We start from the raw sequence: 22763 nt of genomic DNA on the forward strand, positions 1-22763 counted from the left end.
AAATGTTTTCACCGTTTATGACATCATACTCACGTATTTGAGCTATGTGAGGTGCAATAACTAGGGCGAGTTTTTTACCTAAAAATCGGATGATTTTGACCTAAAAAAACTTGATTTTGACCAATTTTTGACATCATGTACGCCAAATAGGTGTTTTCGCACATAATGTTATATTCATTTCTGGTAGGGAGCGGGACTGTCTGTCCTTACGATAAAGCGTTTTTGACCTAAAAACTGACAAATTTTGATATGAAAAAACTTTATTTTAACGATATCTGGCCCAGTAGTTACACCACGTATTATGGTAGAGTTAATTAAAATTTGTTGTAGTACAACGAAAGATACTTTCCTACATTCTCGGGTAGAAAGTGTTTGTCTTTACTAAGTAGCTTGCCAAGAACGGAGAAATACCGTTTTACAGCAGTAGTTGTTGGCTGGCAACACTTAAGCTGTGCGTACACTGCTGGTGACACAACATGTTGCTTCATACTGTCGATGTTGTCATGCATCACAATTTTTCATCATGCGCATCTTGATAAAATAACCATGCAATGTCAAGCAGTCTTGCTTCAGTTAGGATATTGCGGTACGTTGAGCATAACACCATGTCAATTGTCAACCTATTTGTTTCGTTTAACAGTTTATGATCCACGATGAGCAGGCAATGGGCCGCCTACAACGGTAGGCCTGTAAAGTGGGCTACGAGCAGGAAAACGCTCAATTTTATAAAGCAAAATCGCCCTAGTAATAACAAATTCTATTAAACTAAGCATTATCAGCCCGGGTTGATGAGATGCATGGAATTGTTTTTTCATCACTAGTCAAAAAAATTCAAAATCAACCCAACTGAACTAATAACTTCCTTCGGTCGAAAAAAAACTGAATGTACTCGCGTACCACCTGGAAGACCCTCGCGTACCACTAGTGGTACGCGTACCACAGGTTGGGAACCACTGTATTATAGTCTATTGTCCTTCTGTATACATCCGGGTAAGGACAACAATCGGCCACATCGCAGAACGTAGATTTTATAACAATCACGTAGCACCGATACAATAAAATAGCGAGAATATTTTACATATTATCCATACGATCCGTAGTTACGGAGCGCACCGGATTATTATTTTAAACATAGAGTAAATAGCATATGCTATCTCCTATTTGATGTGATGAACAACGTACACTTACGTGCGTATCCAAAGCGATCATTGTTGATAGAGTTTTTGTACCCAGTCTTATTGGTTTGGACAAACGAATGAATCGCTGCTAGATTAAGCTGAAGTCGTATTTTTTATTTATAAAGTGAATAATATCATGTGTTATAATATGCGCAAACGGCGATGTTACGCCTAGTGTTTCCTTATTGTCAAGATATTCCGAAGTCAACAAATAGATAATGATTAACTTTCCTGGGGCGTTAAGAGAACGCATTCTCGATTTCCGATAGATCTCAGATCGATTGTTTAGCTACTTCAAGAATCTTGGCTTACAAAACAGCCTACGATGTATTGTATGTAACGCGATGCAACAACTATGGTTATTGGTGATATTTTGGGCTATGTTAGGTAGCTCGCGAGCTTCTCTTTCCAATACGGACGTCTCGATATCGAAAAGTGGATATACTGGATTAGTAATAGCAATCCATCCCGAAGTGACTGAGGATGAGCAGCTGATAGATGCGATCAAAGTATGTCTGTAGATGAATTTACAACGTAATGTCATCGTAACATAGAATAATTATCGATAAGTAACTCAATAAGAACCAATTCGTTTCGTACTGCATCTTCTAGCACCATAGACATGTTATACAACCGCAAGAAAGAAATTGTCAATGACTATACCTCTAGCTGCCAACCAGTGTCTAGAAAATTCAGTGCGCAGTTATTTTGTTCTCGCGTCAAGAGAGATTATTTTTAGAGTCAAGCATTCAATATTGTCAATATTATCGGTCTTGCATGAATTTTTGATCCTTTTTCGTCGCACATGATCAAATGTAGCGGTAGAACTAATTCCCTCCGCATTTAATAAGACAAATAAGCCAAGTTCATGCCATAAAATTTTACCCGTGTTAAATCCAGGCGGTTCATTGTTAATAATTACTTTTTTGAAGCATGATGTTATTTCACGAAGGTAATTGGATAATGACACGTATCAGAGCAAATAACAGATTGAAAAATCATTTTCAATTCGTATTTCAACACGGGGATCATCATCTTCCTCCACGAGTCGCATTTATACCGTGCGAGAAATAGATTGCAATGACTTGACAATATTCGGAGCCGGCTACTTCGGTGCCTGGACATATCAATATAGAAGGTCCGGCCAACATGGGGTGATCATTTTGAGGCACGGTTTCAGGACTTCTCATCTTTTTGCCATCGTGGAGTAGCATGTTGGTCAAACCTTCGGATGTCAGCGCCGAAATGCCGATGATGCACCCGCACCCGCATATTGCACATCCCTGATATAAAGCGTACCAATGGTCTCAAGTGATACTATCATAATTTCGAATACATATAGTTGGACCTATTTCTATAAAATTATGCGTATTTTATTCGGGAGTGCGTATAAGTCACTCTAAGAGCGACTAAAATTTGAATTTGAATAACACTGCACCAAATACTTTGCTTTATGTTGATTAACCAAAACCTGTTTAGCTATCTTCGAGTTTGATTCTGACAGTAATTTATCTAAAAAAATTTATATTCCCGAAATGCAAAATTCTTAAAATTTATGTGTCTTAAAAATTGTCCCGCGGACCCCAGAACGACCGCAGACCACAGTTTGGAAAACATTGATCTATATTGACATGAAGTAACGCCGTGCAAGAACTATCATGTGGTCTACGAAAAGGAGATCAGGATGTTCGTGTGCGTTGTTTTTCATTAACAGCCGATAATAGCCTGATGCTATACTTTGTGTACCAGAAAACATGGACAGATGCTTCGAACGATCTCTATATCGCAACAGGTAACCGTGCATATTTCAAAGAAATCACTATTCTTCTACCAAAAACCTGGAAGGGATATGGTTACGGGAACGTCAAAGGAAATGAAAATTATGACAGGGTTACTATTATCATTAATCAACTTGTGGTCATAGCTTTATGAAATGCCCTCTTTGCAATTATAGGCTGATGTTGTAGTCGCTCCACCGGATAAAAGTTACGGAAACGAGCCATACACGATACAATACGGCGAATGTGGGTCTATGGGTATCAGAACGCACTACACACCAAATTATTTGCTCAATAATGGTTACGTTGAGAGTTATGGGCCCAGAGGTATGGTTAAATCTACTAGCTATACAAAGATTAAATAGAAGGCTTGGTAACACATCACGTCGTTTTCCAAACATATCAACAGTTCATGATGCGGCATTTTCGATTGATTTCTTGAACAGGAAAAGTTGTCGTGCACGAATGGGCTCATTATCGCTGGGGGGTGTTCGATGAAACGTCGGACGACAATCCATTCTATTGGGAGAATACGCCGCAAGCGGCCGATTACGGCCCGTCTCCAACTACGTAAGTATTTGGTGATACGACTGTTGATAAATACAGTTCGTTTCTATTCTCTGCTAGTTATTGACGATGACGACTCACCCTGACGAGTCTCAGCCGATAATATTCAGCATATTTCAATATGAATATATTATCCAATTGTACATCGAAGTTCTGTACCTCATAGTATCTTCAAATAGTATGAGTTAGTAAGTAATTGAGTAAGTGAAGCCACCGATTCGCATTTACAATTCTTGAACAAGGGCGTTTGGTGCTGGGCGTTGACCAACTACAAATATAGTTCCATACTACAAAACTAGTAATTTGAAAAGCCATTACCAAGCTAATCACGAAACAGTTCCCACCAATTCCCCGAAGTTACAGAGGGAAAAAGGTACATGCTGGCTCGAACCGCTAATAGGTTCTGGTACCAGTGATAAGGGCTGGGCAAAATCGAGTACCTCAGTGATTCGATTCTGAATCACGCAGTATGCTTCGAGTCGGGTAATCGAGTATCACTCATTATGACGTCATACCAGAATGTAATACATCAAAGTTAAAATATGTATCGTTTATGCCGCCACAAAGAATATAATGCCGTTATCCACCTCATAAATGCTACTTTCGTGTTTTTTCGACCATACCGATTTCATTCCACTTGGCGACAATGTTGTGGGATAATCATCAATTCGGAAATGTGCTACGTCCAGTAACCTTCGTAGCTTTGTACTGTATGTTTCGTATGCTACGATACCGCCAAGCAAGATTTCAAGGCTTCAACAGTGAAAATCAGTTTCGAAACTATAATTCTCGTTGATAAATTAACTTTCAGTGGTGAGAAGGGTATAATTTCAGTGCTCGAAAAAATCGTCTTCTAGTACCCTACCCGAATCATTAAAATTAACACTCGCTTCAGATTTGAGAACTCGAATCATTGTGCCCAGCCATACCAGTGATAGCAAACTTGTATAGAAGGAACTTTACATATCGTTGATCATACCTTTCAGATGCACGAAGGGCATTACAGGTAGCATTCGCAACGTTCAATCAGGGTATCAGGAATGTACCCTCAGAGATATTGATCAAAGAACGAACTCTTATCCGAGTTACTGCGTGTTTTTTCCCGACAGCACCCAACCTGACTACATCAATTCATCAGTGATGGCGTATCAATACTTGGACAATGTATGATATAGATATCTCTAAGTCATTTTACTGGTGCAATCATCACTATTGAACTGTTAAAAATCAAAGTATACGCAATGAAGGCTAGGATACTTCGGCGAGTTAAGTAAATGAATTTATGCATATATAGGCTTACGCATGACACCTACTGAATTTCCGTCACTATATTCATTTGATAATTTTATTGCTGGCCTGTGGATTTATCGAAACATATTGTCATAACATATAATTTGCCACGCCCACAAACTTGAAAACTCTAAGTACAAGTATAAGTTTTGTAACATCAAATAAACATTTATGAAGGTATAATATATAGCTTCGTTATTAACGATGTGCTCTCTATCAATATGATGTCAGTGAGAAGTTTTAATTCCATGCTCCTAATGAAAGTGTTTGTTATTCAAATTTGCAAATGTCACAATGCCACATTTTCATTTTAGATCATTACGTTTTGTCGCGATGAAGACGATATTGATGCGAATGTCAACAACATCCACAACGTAGACGCCCCAAATAGTCAAAATAGGCTGTGTTCAATGAGAAGCACCTGGTCGGTCATAGAAAGCTCTCCAGACTTTCTAAGCTGGAATACTGGCGATCTCACAAGCATCAATCAAACCATTCCGGTTTTCGACGTAGTCATTCCTCGGAGCGATCAAAGATTTGTCCTAGTCTTGGACGACTCTGGTAGCATGGACGACTCGGTATGTTTTAGGATAGGTGGAACATAGTCGCAAATCGCAATCGCATCACCCTTCCATAACGATTCTTCCTTGCACGTCACCTGACTTGAAACAAAGAAAAATCGTGTGTCTTCGGCGAAGAGTTGCTGGTGGCATACAGCAGTGGTTTCCAACTTTTTTCATCTCGAGGAAATTTTTGACCGAAATTTGAGCCCAAAACCCCCACTATAGCGAAAATCAGCTCAATGATTAAAAAAGGTCATTTTCCCGCGTAAACACATGTTGACTGAAGTATAAGCAGAGGTGGTCGGTATCGAAGTACTTCTACTTTTTGAAGTACTTGAAGTAGATTTTGTCTGCTCGCACTAGTTATCAAGTAGTTTTGATTCTAGACTACTTCTACTTCTACTTGACAGTTTTCAGTTTTTTAGGCTAAAATAACCGTAGAATACCTACTTACTTACTTACTTGTCAACCACCACTTCTACTTCTACTTGAGTAGAAATTGCGGCGTTACTTCTACATCTATTTGAGTAGCGACGGCGACTACTCTGAGCACCTCTGAGAATAAGATAGGCGCTACACAGTGTTTGTTTGAAGCAAGCACGTAACAACACTTTGTCGACCTCCTAGAAATAACGGTCCGGGTGCCAATCAACACAACTTCGGGAGGGCTTTGCCCCAGACTCCCCATACTTTCATTGATGCATACAATTCACAGTAACACAAACATACGCACACACACACACACACACACACACAGCCTTTCCGCAGCGAACTATGTCCAGTATCACGTGGTTCGAAGATTTGGCGGTATTAGGTTACGGCGAGCGCAAAACTAATCAATGTATGTTTGTAGGCTTACCATGTATCCATCGCTAATATAACTGCTGTGAAAAATCAGTATCCATAACTGTACTGGTCACGTGAATTTTTTGTTCAAATCTTATGTAGGAATTTGGTCAATAACATTGGAACTCCTATACAAAGCATACAAGTGATCACATTGTCTGCTGTAGATGGTGGAAATGGTGTCTTCGAAAATTCAGGACAATCATGCCACACTATTTAGACCAGGGGTGTCAAACTCAAATTGCGTCGCGGGGCGGATTCAAGCCTTCAAATCGCTCGCGGGCCGGACTAGTCAACTGATTCCAACATGTTACCTCGTGCTCTGGATTTTCACTTGGATACCTTAAAAGCATACATAGATTATACGTGGATCATAGGGTTTTTATGGTAGTAGATCGCAACGCCTTTATTTGACAACAATGGAATTGGAATAAATGCGATGATTGTCCGATTGAATACAGTCAAGAACCGCTAAAAAAGTGGCGTTATCTTATCGACGACATAAGTTGGCATATTCTATGCTCTTTTTGATTTAGTCGTATTCTGGCGTTAGCCCCGCATATGCGTTGTGAGGAATACAAGATAATTGATTGGTAACGCGGACGTTGGAATTTGGTTTATTATTATTATTAAACCGCGAATCCGGTTTCTCTCATATCTGGGAATCTATTGAGTCGAAAGTGACACAGCAGTGTGACCATAGATATTTTAATTATATATTAGTGCAACTAATATATTTTCCATGTAAACTGCATATACCGGCTGGGCATTGTCGTTTCGCATCTGTGAATAACTACTTTTTGGGCCATATTTGGATCAAACTCTAAACTTAGTGTGCACTTTTTGCCTTCTTGAAATTGGATGTCAATTTGACCGACATGTTACTAGCAGAGGTGGTCAAAGTAGTCAAGAAAGCTACTCAAGTAGAAGTAGAAGTAGCGACGAAAAAAATCTACTCAAGTACGAGTAGAAGTACTTCTTCCATAAGCAACCTAAAACTACTTCAAGTAGAAGTATAATTGACTTACTTTAAATCTACTCAAGTAAGTAAGTAGTTGTCAAAACGATCCTAATTCGTTCACATGGATTGTCAAAAGGTGCAAATTGAGCTATGCGAAAGGTGTGGATCTTGACGCATACCAGGAGGTATCTAATTTTCGACAGCATAAGCATTCGTCCGCATCATGGGTTGAAAATGATAGTATTGGTAGGGAAATGCGATACTAATCCTCTGTTTTCTCGAACAGCACGTTTTGGAAAATATCATGGTATGGCTCTATCCCCCATATTATATGGCCCGTAGTTTAGTCGAAGAGCAATACGGAGAAGTTGTATAGGATACGGTGTAAACCAGAGGTCTCAAACACGCGGCCCGCGAGACCATTTTGTGCTGCGCGCGACGGCATTTTGTATTTCGAAGTATTCGACAATATTTAACTACCATTTTTTTAAATTTGAGAACTTAAAATTCGCTCTGAAACCATTCCAGAAGCCAGAAACTACTCATCAAACTTCACTATTACATCACTTTCAAAAGTTACGATGCAGTGGCAGATTGCCTATTACGTGACATTACTCGTTTATGATGGTTAAACATGACCCGCTGATGATTCGTATCGAAAATTGTGATTTGGACTTGGGCGCGACCTTTTGTAGAATTACTCGAACAAGGACTGAATGGGTGATAAAGTATAAATTACTCGAGTTGAGTCGTGTCAAAAGATACCATTAAAGAAGGACTTTTGTGACCCGGAACGCCGTGACTTGGTACAACCACGGACGCAACAAACTATCAAACTTGGTATGGAAAATAGTAAAATATCAAAAGGTAGTAGCGTGCGTTTCGCAGCTTATTTAGATGTATAAGCAGGTCGGTATGGCAACCATCGGCATGATGTTTCCCTCTTGATGTATAGTTGGTTACATCCTGTGCCATCTTGGGTATCTTTATCCAGTGGCGGCTCGTCCTATAGGGCAACTGGGGCATTGCCCCACCTAAAATTCTGTTCAATAACAATTTAACCATTTATAGACGCACAGCAATCAATATATACCGAGATCACAGCGAAACCCGCGTTCTTCTTGTGCTTTCGCTTGCAAACGCCCATACATAGCGAAGTCTCTGCGAAAATCGAATTCTCTTCTGTGTTTTCGCTTTGTGAATGCCTAGCCGGGGCTTGCCCCGGTAGCGCTCATAACAAGCTTTCACTATCTATTCTCTCAAAGCCGCGCACAATAAAGAAACTGTGATTTACTCTCTCCTATTCGTAAAATGGCCGAGCAACCGGGGCAAATATGCCTACTCGCCCCTAAGGTGTGATGTAACAATCGTATCTATATCTGAACTCGGTTACCGTAATATGCGTTGAGTCGACCTTTGCTGGTATAGGTCGATTTTGACGGTGTTTCGCACCATGATAATTCTTGAAACTTGGTATGATATGTCGTGAAGGTAGTATTTAACACTGCTCCAAGTTTTAGGCTTGCTACTTAAAGATAATGGTAGTAATTCCGTTTCCGAAGTTCAGTGTGTGCTGATCTATCATGTACATAGTACAGCAAACGGATTTTACTCAAAAGCCGGTATTGGTCTCCATTGATTTTGACGATGTTCTATACCGAGATCGGTCATGACATTTGGCACGGTAAGTGTTAGTATCGACCGATGTAACAAGTTTTAAGTTTGTCACTGAACTATGTGGGTGGTAATTTCGTTTCCAAAGTCGAGTAAGAGCTGACTCTTCATTTATCGCCAACAAATTTACGCAAAAGCCGTTATTGGTCTCTATTGATTTTAACGATGTTCCATACCTAGATCTGTCATGAGCTTTCACACGGTATGTCTTGATTTTAGTATCGAACGCGGTGCCAAGTCTTAAAGTTGACACTCAATGATTGAGGCAGTTATTTCGTTTTCGAGGTCGAGTATGGTAGAGATGCGCGCTGATCTGATACTTAGCCTACCTACGTCATTGCGGATCTCACGCAAAAGCCGGTGTCGGTCTGTGCTAACCTATAGTCTGCGTTCCATAACGAGTCGGTGATGATATTTCCAATGGTATATCTCGATGATCGCATGAAACAGCTAACCAAGATTCTCGGTTTGCATTCAAGTATTCGCATAATTTTATGTTCGCCAATGTCCATTTCACTGTGAAATTGTGGCCTTCAAACCATTTGCTTACAATCCCCTGTCAATTGCGATAGCTATTTCATTTTCGATGTCGGCTAACAGCTGATCATTCGATCAGCCTATTCCTCGATCTATTTTACTCAAAGTTCGGTGTTCGTCTGTTTGCATTGATTTTGACAGTGTACCATACCGGAATGGGTTATGAGATTACGTATGCTACTTCTCGATGATTTCTTGTAACAGTATACTAAGTTACGGCTTTTATTCATGTATTTATATATTAACATATTTTCCAACGGCGATTTCGCAGCAGACTTATAGACAGTGAGCCGTATGTGTTGTGTCACAGTCTCCAGTTTCAAGGCCAAAATGTCCTACGTTGTTCCGAGACCGAAGTTCCGAGGCTGCTGTCCTTAGTTCTTCAAAGACCATTCAAATTGATGTTCTGGATTCAATATGACAGGCCCAATCTATGAGATAACAATTGCGTATGTGTCCGAACTCGTTGACCTTTCCAGTTAGGCTTACGCAATCTCTCGAGTTCTAGTCATTGGAATTAGTCAGGTCAAGTCAAGTGCGAACATGAATCGTATTGAATCTTTATTCCGTACGTAGTTTACGCAGTTGCCTTTAGAGCGAAAATGAGAGGTCTAGAAGTTGTCCAGTCTATTGATCCAATCGTACGCCGAGTGCCTCCGCTTTGGTTGCCTATTATCACCTGGTCGTAACCAGAGATGGCCACAGTCCGGTTCAGGAGCAGGAGCAGGATTTCAATGTTTTTTACCTGGCCGGACTGGATCCGGATTTCGAATTTGGGGTGACGGTCGGATTTTAGGGTCTATCGATTTGCGTAATCTATAACTCTACCATGAAATCAAAACGCATGCTACTAAGGATGACCTGATACTTGATTCGTGGCATAGGGACGATTCTTAGTTCACGTACATTTTGTAAAATAATCCTTTGATTAAAAATAAATGAATAAAACATTTGTTACCACACTTCAAGTCACGGCTCACCGGCAAACCTCTCGCGGCACCTACGTTAAAATCACTGTCGTCGGGAAATTCATGTGACCATCATAAAGTTACTTTTTTGCGTTGGAAAACGCCATTGTGACGTCATGTTGATAAAAGTCGCTCGCAGCCCTTGCCCCACCACCCGATATTGTCACGAGCCGCCACTGTCTTTATCCATGTTATTATCGCCAATTAAATGTGTCGTGTGTAAAGTAGTCGTAGCCTACGCTTCACAGCTGTAACACAAATGGATTCTTCGGCGATTGGACATTTTTATTGCTATGGCATATTAATCATTATGTTCAAGTTGTTATTGATCTGTTCAAATATTCAAAGGTAAATCTAACGCTGATTTAATTTGACTTTGGTATTGACATGGTCAATAGCCAAGCTATCGGGACTTCAGGAGTATATTCGAGACCCGGATTAGGCTGTACTGCTACAATGCTCTGATATCACATCATAATACCTATAATTGTGGCACATTTTAAGATGCGTGTGGAATGTCAGTCTGCAAGGTCCCGTCTAATAAAGCATACCGTACTTGGGAATACATTGAATTCTTTCATTATTGGTGCTGTGGCCCGCGGCGCCATCAAAATGTAGGAAATTGACTCGCGCGCACATTTGAGTTGGAGACCTCTGGTGTAAACACTTTGTACGATTAGTAAACGTTAATATAGTGGACCATAAAAATGGCATATTGTGTATCTTTATTTCCTGAAATTAAAGGCATTACTACAATTTCTTTATACTTCAACATGTATGTTATCCAGACAAAAGAACTTATATTAATTAGAACTCAAAGTATATATGACACGGGGAATTGAAAGTGAAATATAATTACTACTTCTAAAAGCGGAACATGTATTTCATGTCTTTAGTCCAGAAAGTTTTAAAGGTGGTATGCTAAAACAGCTAAAAAAAGTCAGAGTCCTCTTTTCCAGATTAGGACACGTCGTGGACATGCTAGATGACGACAGGATAAGTAAATGCTAGATTGCGAAACATCAGTTTCAAACGTTATGAATAGCCATATATACTGTGATGAACTATTTCATATGGGCGAAGGGCGACAATGTGGTGTAAACGGTACCACGTCAACCCGCTACCTAAATTAGATTCACCGATACTGTCGTGAAATTGTACCGGTTACACCGTATCCACTGCGCGCGTAGCGCGACGAAAATTCTGGGCTTTATTCAACTTTTATGAAAATTAAATGTTAATACTCCGTGAAAACAGCCCCGAAATTCCTAAGGCTATCTTCCTGATTGAACTACTTCTACTTGACATACTGAAAATAGCGAAAAGTAAGTAAGTAGATCACAAAATATTACGAAGTAGAAGTGGAAGTAGCGAAAATCAGATCTACTTGAGTAAGTACCAGAAGTAGAGGGAAACTACTTGAGTACTTCGAAAAAGTAGAAATACTTCGTTACTGACCACCTCTGGTTACTAGTGATAACTAGAGTGAAACCGCAGCGCCGTAATTGGGTGGTTATAATGGGGCCTATCAACACGGAAGTATTTCCTGCAAAAAATATCAACATATGTTGCAAATATGCTAGAAAATATAAGAATTTGTTGATCTGCTCAAAATTGGTTGGCGGGCCAGATGGAAGCGTCTGGTGGGCCGGATGCGGCCCGCGGGCCGGATGTTTGACATCCCTGATTTAGACTATTAATGAAGTTTGGGGTGTGCCCACATTACTTTGTTGGAGCATGTTGTTATTTCGTGACCTCCGGTAAGGATTGTCGTTAGGCCACTCGAGAGATTCCAAGTTCGTATTTCTTTACTGGGTGATGTGTTTTCCTCTTTGGGTCGCATTCGTACCGCGGGGCTCAGATTTCAAGGCCAGGACTAATATTTGCCGGGTTTTCGGAGTCGAGCAGTCATATCAATATAGACGGTTTCTGTAAACAAGTGTCGGTCATTTTTGGATTCTAGGTGTTATCACCGCCCATCCTTCTGGGAGCGCAATTCGAGAAGTGGCAAGTTTCACGAAACGTTTATATGTCGTGGTGTGTCCTAGCGCGGTAATGTATGTGCCTAATGACCCCGCACTAGCCTACTTGCCAACTCTAGACTGACGCATCTCTACGGCCTCAAGTGATACTAAGAAAATGACGGTTTTTTAATAATTGCGAATACAGTTTGGCTCAATACTGTAAATCCAGTGTATTTAATGCGATATTTTTTCATTTTTTCGTTGTCTAGTGGCACTAAATCGCGCGAAGCGCGCAAAGAAATATTTCACGTCAGGTTAAATGAATTTGCCCAAAATCGTTTATTTATTGCTCAATAATAAAAATACAAAATAATTGAAGGTATGGTCCCTTTCGCCCTCAAGCTAATAGATAATTTAGATATAGCACAAGAAATCGGTTCGTAACTTTCCGTTTTGGCACCATTGCACCCAGTTCAACATGTATGTTCTGGCTCGGGTTGCTGTTCACTAAAATAAATCAAGTTCACTTACACACAATGTTGACTCGAAAAGAAGATAAATACTTTCCCTAGAATCCTCGTTGTGATAGATTCGGCATGACGTTTGCACGCTTAGGAGAAATTAAGTTGAGAGGCCGTCGCGGGTCCAACAAAATTATTCCGCGATCTGCACTGTTAGCACATCTGTATTTAGTTTAAAAATAATGGGGGATTTGTATGTAAAATAGAGATTTCAAATAGCATTTGGACATACCTCAAGTGAAAAACAGCCAAAGGAACATTAGTTTGGAAATAGCTAGTTGACTACTTGACTAATCGGTCACAAAAGCAAAATCCCCCTAAAAATTACAAAATTCCCCTAATGGGGAAATTCCCTATGTTCGAAACCATCGGCATACAGCGTTGGGTTAGGGTGCTATAGTTGATAACGCTTCTCACAACATAATTTTGTTATTCGGGGTCTCATCGTGAGAGTGAATTCAGCGGAATCAATGGAAGTCCTCATCGCAAGTGTTTCACTAAGCGTACGTTTCCTCGCCATCTCATCCGCTGGAGCGGTGTCTTACAAAAGCCTGAAAGTGGGCCGCGCTACAAGTCGACAGTTACGGAATAAAAAATAAAGAATATCGGCGTGGTGTAAATGATCATTGTAGTCGATAAACGCCACGAATACTACATACAATAATATCAACAACAACAGCAACAACAACAACTAAGCCTACGTCGTCTTGATACTAAAATATAGAAACACCTTGTTTAGTTGATATAAGAGTTGAAGTAATCATCAGTTGTGGCACTGAACTTCACCTCAACAGACTCTGTCCCCGCAAAGAACGTATCATCGAGGCCATATTAATTTACAGACAAATTTGCGAGCATGTCTAAAATTATAGTTGATAACTAAGTCACTCAATCAATCGAAGGTAGCCGTTTTCCGGTGATCGGCGCACGAATTGGCCTCAACTTCGATTTTTGAATTTTATCCTGTCTGATGCTATAATTGCTAAAGCGGGATGCTAAAAGAAGAACGATTATTGAGAATCATAGAAAAGGGCGCACATTATCATCTGCATCTGTATGGCGTTATATTTAAACTCACTTAATAAACAGTTTCGTGAAATTATTTACGTGAAGTTTTCACAAGCCTGGTTTTGTGAGTGCGACGCGTGAGCTCAAATTAGAGACAGGGTTCACGCTGTTTTGCTTACTGCGTGCCTCGGGATTGAGAACTACAGATATGCTTCGTTGAACTGTAAGAATCCATAATTCGGATTTCAGTGCGGCAGTGTCTCGAGGTCGGATTGCTTGAAAACAGCTGCCTACCAGTTCATAACGGTGACGGCACCCAACGATAGTTACGTCGGTATCGTTGGGTTTGGAACGACCGAGTTCATCATCGCAAGCCTAACTAAGCTGAACACGTTTGAGTCCCGCCAACAGTTGGCGAATTCGATAACGGGACTTGATGGAAATAGTGGTGGTACATGTATCGGATGCGGGATTGAAACTGGAATTTCGGTATGTTTTAACTATGAACAGTTATTTGACTTTAGGAACGTGTGTTTTCTTGTACGTCAAAATAAGGTACTTGAACAATATGGGCAGCCCGCGGCAGGAGGGCAACTCATAGTTATTACTGATGGCGACGAAAACCAGCAACCGTATGTCTATGAGGTTTCTAACGAAGTATTGCAGAAGGTTGAGAAAGTTGAAAACTTTTCTGCAATCAAACCGTTATTAGGGTAGTGTTTCATTTAGGGAATTACAACCAACACCATTTTTATTGCAACTGACTCGAACCAAGATTTGAAAGATTTGACAGAAGAAAGTGGAGGGCTGAATTATTTCGCAAAGACGCAGAGCGACCTACTGGAAATATTCAGTCAAATAGATGTAGAAGAGAACAGCAATGACGATCGATTCCAGGTAGCGTTTTTGATATAGTATGTATGGAAATATAGTTTATAGCGGTAACTATACACGTATACGTTGCGCCTAAATGTTGCGCTGCAGCAGCTACAGGCAAAATATGAGTTTGCGTCATTAAATAGTCATTGTCATTTTACGGGCTTCTATGTTTCATGCGCACGATCAAAACTCGCCATGCCATGCACATTCAGTTTAAGTTACCTGTTTCCATCTATAGTAAAGTCCGTGTTATTGTCCAAAACTTATCTCGTTATTATATTATGCTTATCATGCGAGATATTACACCTGGAATCATTTTTAGTAAGCTATCCTGAGAGCAGGATTTGGAGTGGGAGATTTTTGATATACTTTTTAGATTCACAGCGCCAGTTTTGTGATAAATAGTGGATCCACCTTCAATTCTTCTGTCGATATCGATCTCACGATTGGACTGGATACAATATTCACGTTTACGTGGTCATTCGACGCATATCCACCTAATATCGAGATCGAAAGTCCATCCGGATGTTATTATTCTAATTACTTGCTGGATGAATCCTACTGTGCTGGAGGCAATGACAGCTACACACTGAGTGGGGCATTCAAAACCATCCAATTCCTTATACCGGGATTAGCCGAGGTTAGGCGGATCGATTTCTGCATTGGCTGGTGCTTTCACTGCATTCGAATGTGCCTGAACAGGTCGGAAAATGGATCTACTATATTAATGGGACCTCTGACGTTGGACCAATGACGTCACTGGCGACGTCTTCATCTTCAGGAGATATGCAACCAATCTTAGTCGAGTCTGGAGTGGGCAACACACAAGTGGATAGCGGCGCAGCTACGGTGTACGCCAAGGTATTCGCAGAAGCAATTTCATCCCATTTTGGTCGCCTACAACACTATGTCATACTCCCTATTAAAGGCGATATCTATTGCTAGCAAATCTGGAATTCAGTTTTCTTAGATCTATATATAGTAGTCATAATGCAGATTCATATTTATATTGCCTTTGGTCAATTGTATGCACAATTTGCTCAAGTTAGGAGTAAGCCTGTCAATATGTACAATATGTAGCCTACATGTGTTCGCCATAAGAGCAGTCGTTGAAGTATGCTTGCTATGCCATGTATTCGAGATGGTTTGTTGAGATATCTTTGTATTGCCTCAGATTACTCAAGGGTACAATCCGCTGCTTGGTGCGGCAGTCACAGCAACTATCGTCGGCCCTGGCTTGATCTCCGTGATTGATCTCTACGATAACGGAGCAGGTATGCTATATTTCACAACGCGCTACGCCCCTAGAGTGGACATGATGTCTATGCACTACGCTTCCTTTTCAGGTTCAGATATTCGACAAAATGATGGCATTTATTCTAGATATTTCACGGAATTTACAGGAACGGGACGTTACTCAGTCTCAGTGAGTTACATATCAAGCGAATATCATTCGTGATATTGCATCACATTATTCCTTGTCGACTGAAAGGGATCGTTGGTGGACACATGATTGGATTACACCAGCACGCATATATCAATACATCTCAAATAGCACATCTAATGTTTTAATGCGCAGAGCTCGCTATGTAATTTGTATGCTCTCTACGAACGCTAGGTTGGGAATACCTGGAACAAATCTTTGATGTTAACGATGGGCGTGCTATCGCACAAAAGGAATTTATAGGGGCGTAGGCCTATGTATATGTACACATTCACTATTTTAACAGATAACTGAAATTCCCAAACAGCATGAGATTTTTTATGCAGATTAATGTAGTAAACGGTCCGCCGATCGGGCAATCCACTTCTGAAGTAGCATCGAGAGCAAATTACTCTCCAGGTTACATTTCCGAAGACGGTTCGTACTTAGTTATTATATACCATGAATATCACGTGTAAGTTTGAACAATTTTCAAAAGGAAAAGTCGTTGTGAATCCAAACGGTGCGATGTCGCAGGAGGGATCCGTAAATTCTGGAGTTCAAGCAAATGCGTTCGGCGATTTTACTCGCATTGTACCGTCGGGATCATTTGACTATTCCGGGTAAACTTGAAGTTTGCCTTTGTCATTTCAGTTTTGCTGATTTAGAGAAATGATGCATAAGCTTTTCTATAGCATCGCGATTTATTGAATGTTGCAATTGCAATGCGAATTCATGCAATCCAATACTTTTGAAATCTCGTCATATGGGATGCAATCATTTGATAATATACAATATAAATATTGTGTTCAAGAAATGTAAGCAACACTGATCACTAGGGCAAGTTTTTGCAACTTTTGCAACTTCTAACTGGAAATATTTGGCAGTATATGTAAATAGATCGCTTGATCGTTTCACTGTCGTTTAAATTTGAGGTCCTTTCTGAGTTGACGTACATTCAGGCTAGTTATATTTTCACTTGGGCCAATTTTTTCAGGCTATTGATTTTGTTGAAGTCAACACTGAGTTTTGCTTCAGTGTCTTGCATACGGATCGATTCGAGAATCTCGTACCCTAATAATTTCAAGGAACGTTTTGATAAATGCAACCTTTTAGTGCGATTTTTGTGAAACATAAATACTACTTTTTACTGCAACTTTTGTGAAAATGAGTGCCACTTTTCACAGATTTGACTGCAACAAAAATTTCCCTAAGTGATCACATGATGAAGCACTGAAACATATTTGTGAAGATAATCCTTCGGTATTTCAGTTTTACTGACACAGTGGCGTAGCAGCCACTTGGCGGTTCTGGCTCTGCGCCAGGGGCGGCAGGCTCCAAGGGGGCGGCATAATGAGGCAGCACAGTGAGAGAGAGATATGATATTCTTTTTCGCCTGCACCACCGAGATGCTTTGACGACTGATAGGCGATATGGAATTTATAGTAAGGTCATCTAGTATGCACCCATGTTTTTATCTCCTCCGTGATGGCTGAACGCCAAGCGGAATAACCGCGGATACCAGTTTTCGAGTCTTTGGTCTGACCCGGCCGGGGATCGAATCCACGACATACCGATCAAGAAGCCGGACGCATCACCATTACATTATCTCGTCCGACACAGTGTACACTGCCGGATAAGAGAAGCGTAATTGGTAGTCCTATAGCTGGCGTCGCGTGAGCTAAAATTTAATCAAACAGGTCTCAATCGAAAGCTACTGTCGCGCTGATTCCGAAAACACGAATTAATATGTTAACATGGCGATGGAACCACTCCGAAATAGCCGTCAAGGCCGATTGTTCGGAGAGTTCGCAAACAATCAGATGATGCTGGCCTCATTGTTGTTGAAGAAGTTACACGATGCATGTTTCAAGCTTTGGACAGATTTAAACTTGAAGCTGAAACTAGGTTTATCGACATACACCACTTAAATGATATGTTTGGATTTTTGAATTCCCACGCGCTGCTGCAAAGCGAAAGTCACAATTTACTCATCTGCGCTTTTAGAAGCATTTATGACGTCGAGGTGGACTTTTTGGAGTTCACTGCGAAAATTGTCATGCCTTATACCTTCGAATTAGGGATCATATAAATCAGAAGATAGCTAGCTTTTCGTACAAACCAATATGAGGCCTCTAGCTAGAACGAACACAAATTAAAATAGGATCATATGAAGTTCTTCAACTTGAGATTTTAAAAGGGTTAAGAGGCTGGTGCGGAGCAGTGAAACCACGTTTGATCGTATAGTGAAACAGTGTTTGATGTTTTACATTGGTTAGATAATGCAAAGCTACTTAATTCGACACAATATTTATGCTCGTGTCTGAAACTTTATCTGACCATTGGTGTTTCAATTACGAGCTGTGTGAGGAGCTTCTCAAAACTCAAACTGCTAAGTCTTATTTACGTTCAACCATGAATGATGATCGGCTATCAGCTCTATCCATATCTGAGGATATTAACGCTGACTTTGCGCGGCTATTGATTTTCTATTTGCACAATACATTCGTTCGCTATTTTTTGTCTTTATTATATTTGGCCTTATTAACGTTGAGACGGTGAGGCTGAGACGCGACACATTATTTGTAATTATTTTTATTGATACGATTGCTTGAACATGAGTCTATGTCGAAATTTGCTGCGGTCTACTTATGAGGGGCGGCATTTTAAGCGAGAGCCAGGGGCGGCAGCACATGCTGCTACGCCAGTGTACTGACATTGTTCTTTATGAGCTTGATTCGCCAGCTTAGTGCCTCAAATTGATAACAAGTTGATTTTACGGAGTTGCAAATCGTTCGTTCGACATCTATTCGCAAATGAATTGACGGGATTTTGTAAACTCTCTAGCATTCACTGCCGCTCAGTCATGCAAACCACTGCGTAATCATTTGTGCAAATATGGATTTGGGGGGAGGGCATGTTTTGTGCCATTCATAGGTCCTTGCTAGACCCCGTGTCTTTTTATTTGTACGGGGCTGTTTTTCTTGATATGATGAGTGAAAGAGGTGTCTTTTGAAATATTATGCCATATACTTCATGAATTACGAATATGACAACCACAATATTGCTGTGAGAAGAGTCAGATATATTCACGATGATTTTTCGAATCTTTTGGAACAGCTGCGCGGATTCGATTTCCGATCAACGCATTGAATAGATAGATGTTTCACGGTCATCTCATTTCGATGTTTTAAAATAAGCCTACAACTCACTATACGCAACAATACATTGTCGTCGATATCCTGGTGGACTGTTTAGCGAAGGATCGTATGTCGTTTCAACATAGTTTATTCCCGATACCACAGTTGACTGATGGGTCGTTTTACAATTGCAGTACGGTGAATGTGAACGACATGAACGCCCCGGATATTTACCCTCCCGGAAAAATAATCGACGCGCGTTTACGTCAGAAGGATTTGACCGATATTAAAAAGGGCATCGTACTTGTTTTCACGGCGCCAGGAGATGATTACGATAGCGGAACAGGTGGGAAATGTTTATTGTGACCGGACTATTGCTACTATTATTACTACAGGCCAGCGGTAATCCGATCTTAATCTGGAGACATGTATAAGACTATCAATAAAAACTTAGATATCGATAAACTTTTGTATTGGCATAGAAAGGGGCCCGTACATTTAGTTGAAGTCTCACACTTTCATTTTGAGCACGTTTTCAGAACTCCACGACTGATTAGGTTACCTGAGTAGGTTCAACAAAATTTCGGGAAAGTGACGATAACTCTATTGACTTGACAGTATCTATTCCGTATACCTATATATATTGCAGTGTTACACACAGGTGAGGCTTGGCCCGTCTGTGTCTCAGCTGAGCGTTACCTCTCCTTTCGCGCTTTATTTACAAGCAATAAATATGAAAATTCCGTGATTTGGGGAACAAAGATGCTCAAAATGTAGTCATTCATAAACATCGATGGAAGATACCAATAACATTGAAGGGTTCACAATTTTCTTCACTCATGCCTGACGACATCTAAGGCATTGCCTCACCTTCCTTCCCCAACCCCACGTCAATGACGTATCACACGGTGGGTATGTACTGCTGTAGTGACCATGTCCACCTACCCATGTGGTCAGAAAAATATGGCGCACACTACGAATCCCATATATTAGTGCTACCAATACGTCTCGGATGTTATATTGTGACGTAACAGTTGATTGACAAATATGGCACTTTGGGAGTTACAATTTCAAATCTTGGGCCAATACGGCTCTTCGGTCGAAAAAGGCTCCCGACCACTGGATTGTGTACTATGGTCCCGACTATTTGAAATTTTACGCCGGTGACGTATTTAGTAGTGATACGATTGTTGACATGCATTGTTCTTTCCAATTCTCCACCAGTTGCTGACGAATACTATTGACGAGTGTCAGTCGGAATTATTCGGGTTCACTTGATTATATTAGTATACTGTATAATTGTATATTGAAGTTCCCTACCTTTAAGAAGCTGGTCGATGACTATTTGCAACTTTCTGAATTCTGGTTTTCACGCAGCTTCCGGATACGAATTGCGGTATTCGTTCGGGAACTTTTCAAATCTGATCAGAAATTTCAACGATAATATACCCTTGAATCAAAGCGGCTTGACGTCCGGTAATCTGACTCAACCATTACCAGCTGGTGGCGTGGAGCAATTTCTAATAACCAACCTTGATTTACCAACGGACGGCGATGGGGATCCCATCCCACTTACTTATTTCGGGCTTGCAATTGTGGCATACGACGAAGCGGGGAACTACGCCGAGCCTTCCAATGTGCCAGTGCTGAATATATTCATCGAGCCCATCGTATTTCCGCCGCCTGAAGAGCAAGATATATGGTGGATAATTCTCATATCTATACTTCTCTTTGTCGCTATTGGTGAGTTCAGCTCTATATAGCAATAGGATGGGCCTACCAGCAAGCACAAGGTACACCGCTTCTGTAATATTGAAAGTATAGAACTTTAGGATGTTGTGATAGGATCGCACTATCGCTTAACATTTTTATTATCTGAAAATCGAACTGCCTTGACAAACTTTTGACCTAGCAAAGTCGATTGACTTCATCATTTTATGCATAAAATATATTGAACAAACCTTTCCAGAGCTACCCCGCACAAAATTGACAGTGACTGCATTTGTAAGCGTGTGCGTGCGCATGAGCACCAAATGAGGGGACCTAGTGCATCGTAGAGCAGTGTTCCTTAACCCGTGTGCCATAGGAGTAAGGTGGGCTTCAGAGTTATTTTTCGAAAAATGGAGTAGGCGAAAAGGTTATTCTCGTTGGTCTCGTCGAATATAATTATTCACCAAATTCGAAATTTTAAAATAAAATCTTGGCTGTGACGCATTTCATGGTATATGGCACCCATTGTTGGCACAAACGGGAAGAAAGTTGATAAAAAAATGCCCGGAAACCAGCACAACAGTAATGAAACATTCCATTAGTCACATGTTGTATACCGCTGAAAAGTCTTTTTACTCTATACCTTACGCATCACACTACATCACCAATACGCCACAGACGTTCTTCAATATTTCGAGCAGAAATTTAACGGGTGAGCCCCAGAATATTGACTATTGGAATCGTGAGAAACACGGTCCAAGTAATTTACAAAGGGCCCATCTACGATATTAAGTGGAATCCTATTGATTCTGGTTTGGACCTTTCTCACGATGCGTGAATTCACACAGCACAGACTATTCGTACTAACGTGTAACCGGCCAACCGAATTATTTCACTTTCAAATTTCGCATATTCAAAGAACCATCCAACATATAACCTTTATCTTGAACATATATATGTCCCGCATCCATAAGTTTCAATATTATTTACGTTTTCCAGTCGCCGCAGTTGTCTACCTATGGTTCTGGATGAGGAGAGCAAACAAGAAGCCCGGGCAAAACATCAATAGGCAACAACCCACGCCAGCACCAAGAGAGAATAACAATATCAATTTCGTACATTACCCGTCCAGTGACCCATATGAATTAGCGTCAGAAGCCGACCAAGGGCCTCGGACGCTACCTCGCGAAAGCACATACTTTGATGGAAGCGAAAGACCTCTACCAATACCACGCAGAGATGACACGACCGTGTATCAGAACACGCACATCGGACAGATTGGTGGATATGGTTCCGAACCAACGGTACACACTCAGACTTCATACCCGGGTTACGGACAAAACTATGCAACGGGGTGGCAACGGAGCGACGGTTTTATCAAGCCTAGTGGTCAGCAGAACACGCGTGCTCGAAATACAAATATCTATGATTCCAACATATAGGACATGACCAAGATCATAGAAGACACAACGGAAAAAGATATGATCGGTACCCAATTGAGTGTTGTGAACGAGTTTAAAGCGATAGGCCTGTATCATGCTCAATAATCAGCAATTTTACAAAATCATAATTATTAAACAATTGTCGCATTAAGCGGCATTGATATAGTGCACTGAAATATACCTAGTATTCGTGATGTTACCCAATATATGTATTCAACAATTATTATATATATTACAAAATTAGACGAGCGGCTATACGTTGAGATATTTTTCAGAATCGTACTATTTTAAATACAGCAATATTATGATCCATA

The 22763-nt window shown here is 40.6% G+C and overlaps 1 protein-coding gene across 1 annotated transcript; it reads left to right on the forward strand.

The window, feature by feature from the left end:
* Positions 1-1430: 1430 nt before the first annotated feature.
* LOC145445898 (calcium-activated chloride channel regulator 3A-1-like) lies at positions 1431-22763 on the forward strand. The gene is made up of 18 exons (XM_080324054.1): positions 1431-1687; positions 2928-3068; positions 3133-3283; positions 3403-3526; positions 4510-4687; positions 5128-5391; positions 14105-14344; positions 14411-14524; positions 14585-14752; positions 15111-15374; positions 15437-15595; positions 15909-16008; positions 16081-16160; positions 16505-16595; positions 16657-16780; positions 19492-19643; positions 20675-21040; positions 22007-22763. Exons 1-18 carry the CDS (start codon positions 1523-1525, stop codon positions 22447-22449), a joined length of 3324 nt encoding a protein of 1107 aa, XP_080180180.1. The 5' UTR covers positions 1431-1522; the 3' UTR covers positions 22450-22763.

The sequence above is a fragment of the Botryllus schlosseri genome, chromosome 9, assembly GCF_051294905.1.
Source record: "Botryllus schlosseri isolate E-star chromosome 9, Bs_hap1, whole genome shotgun sequence".
NCBI lineage: Eukaryota > Metazoa > Chordata > Ascidiacea > Stolidobranchia > Styelidae > Botryllus > Botryllus schlosseri.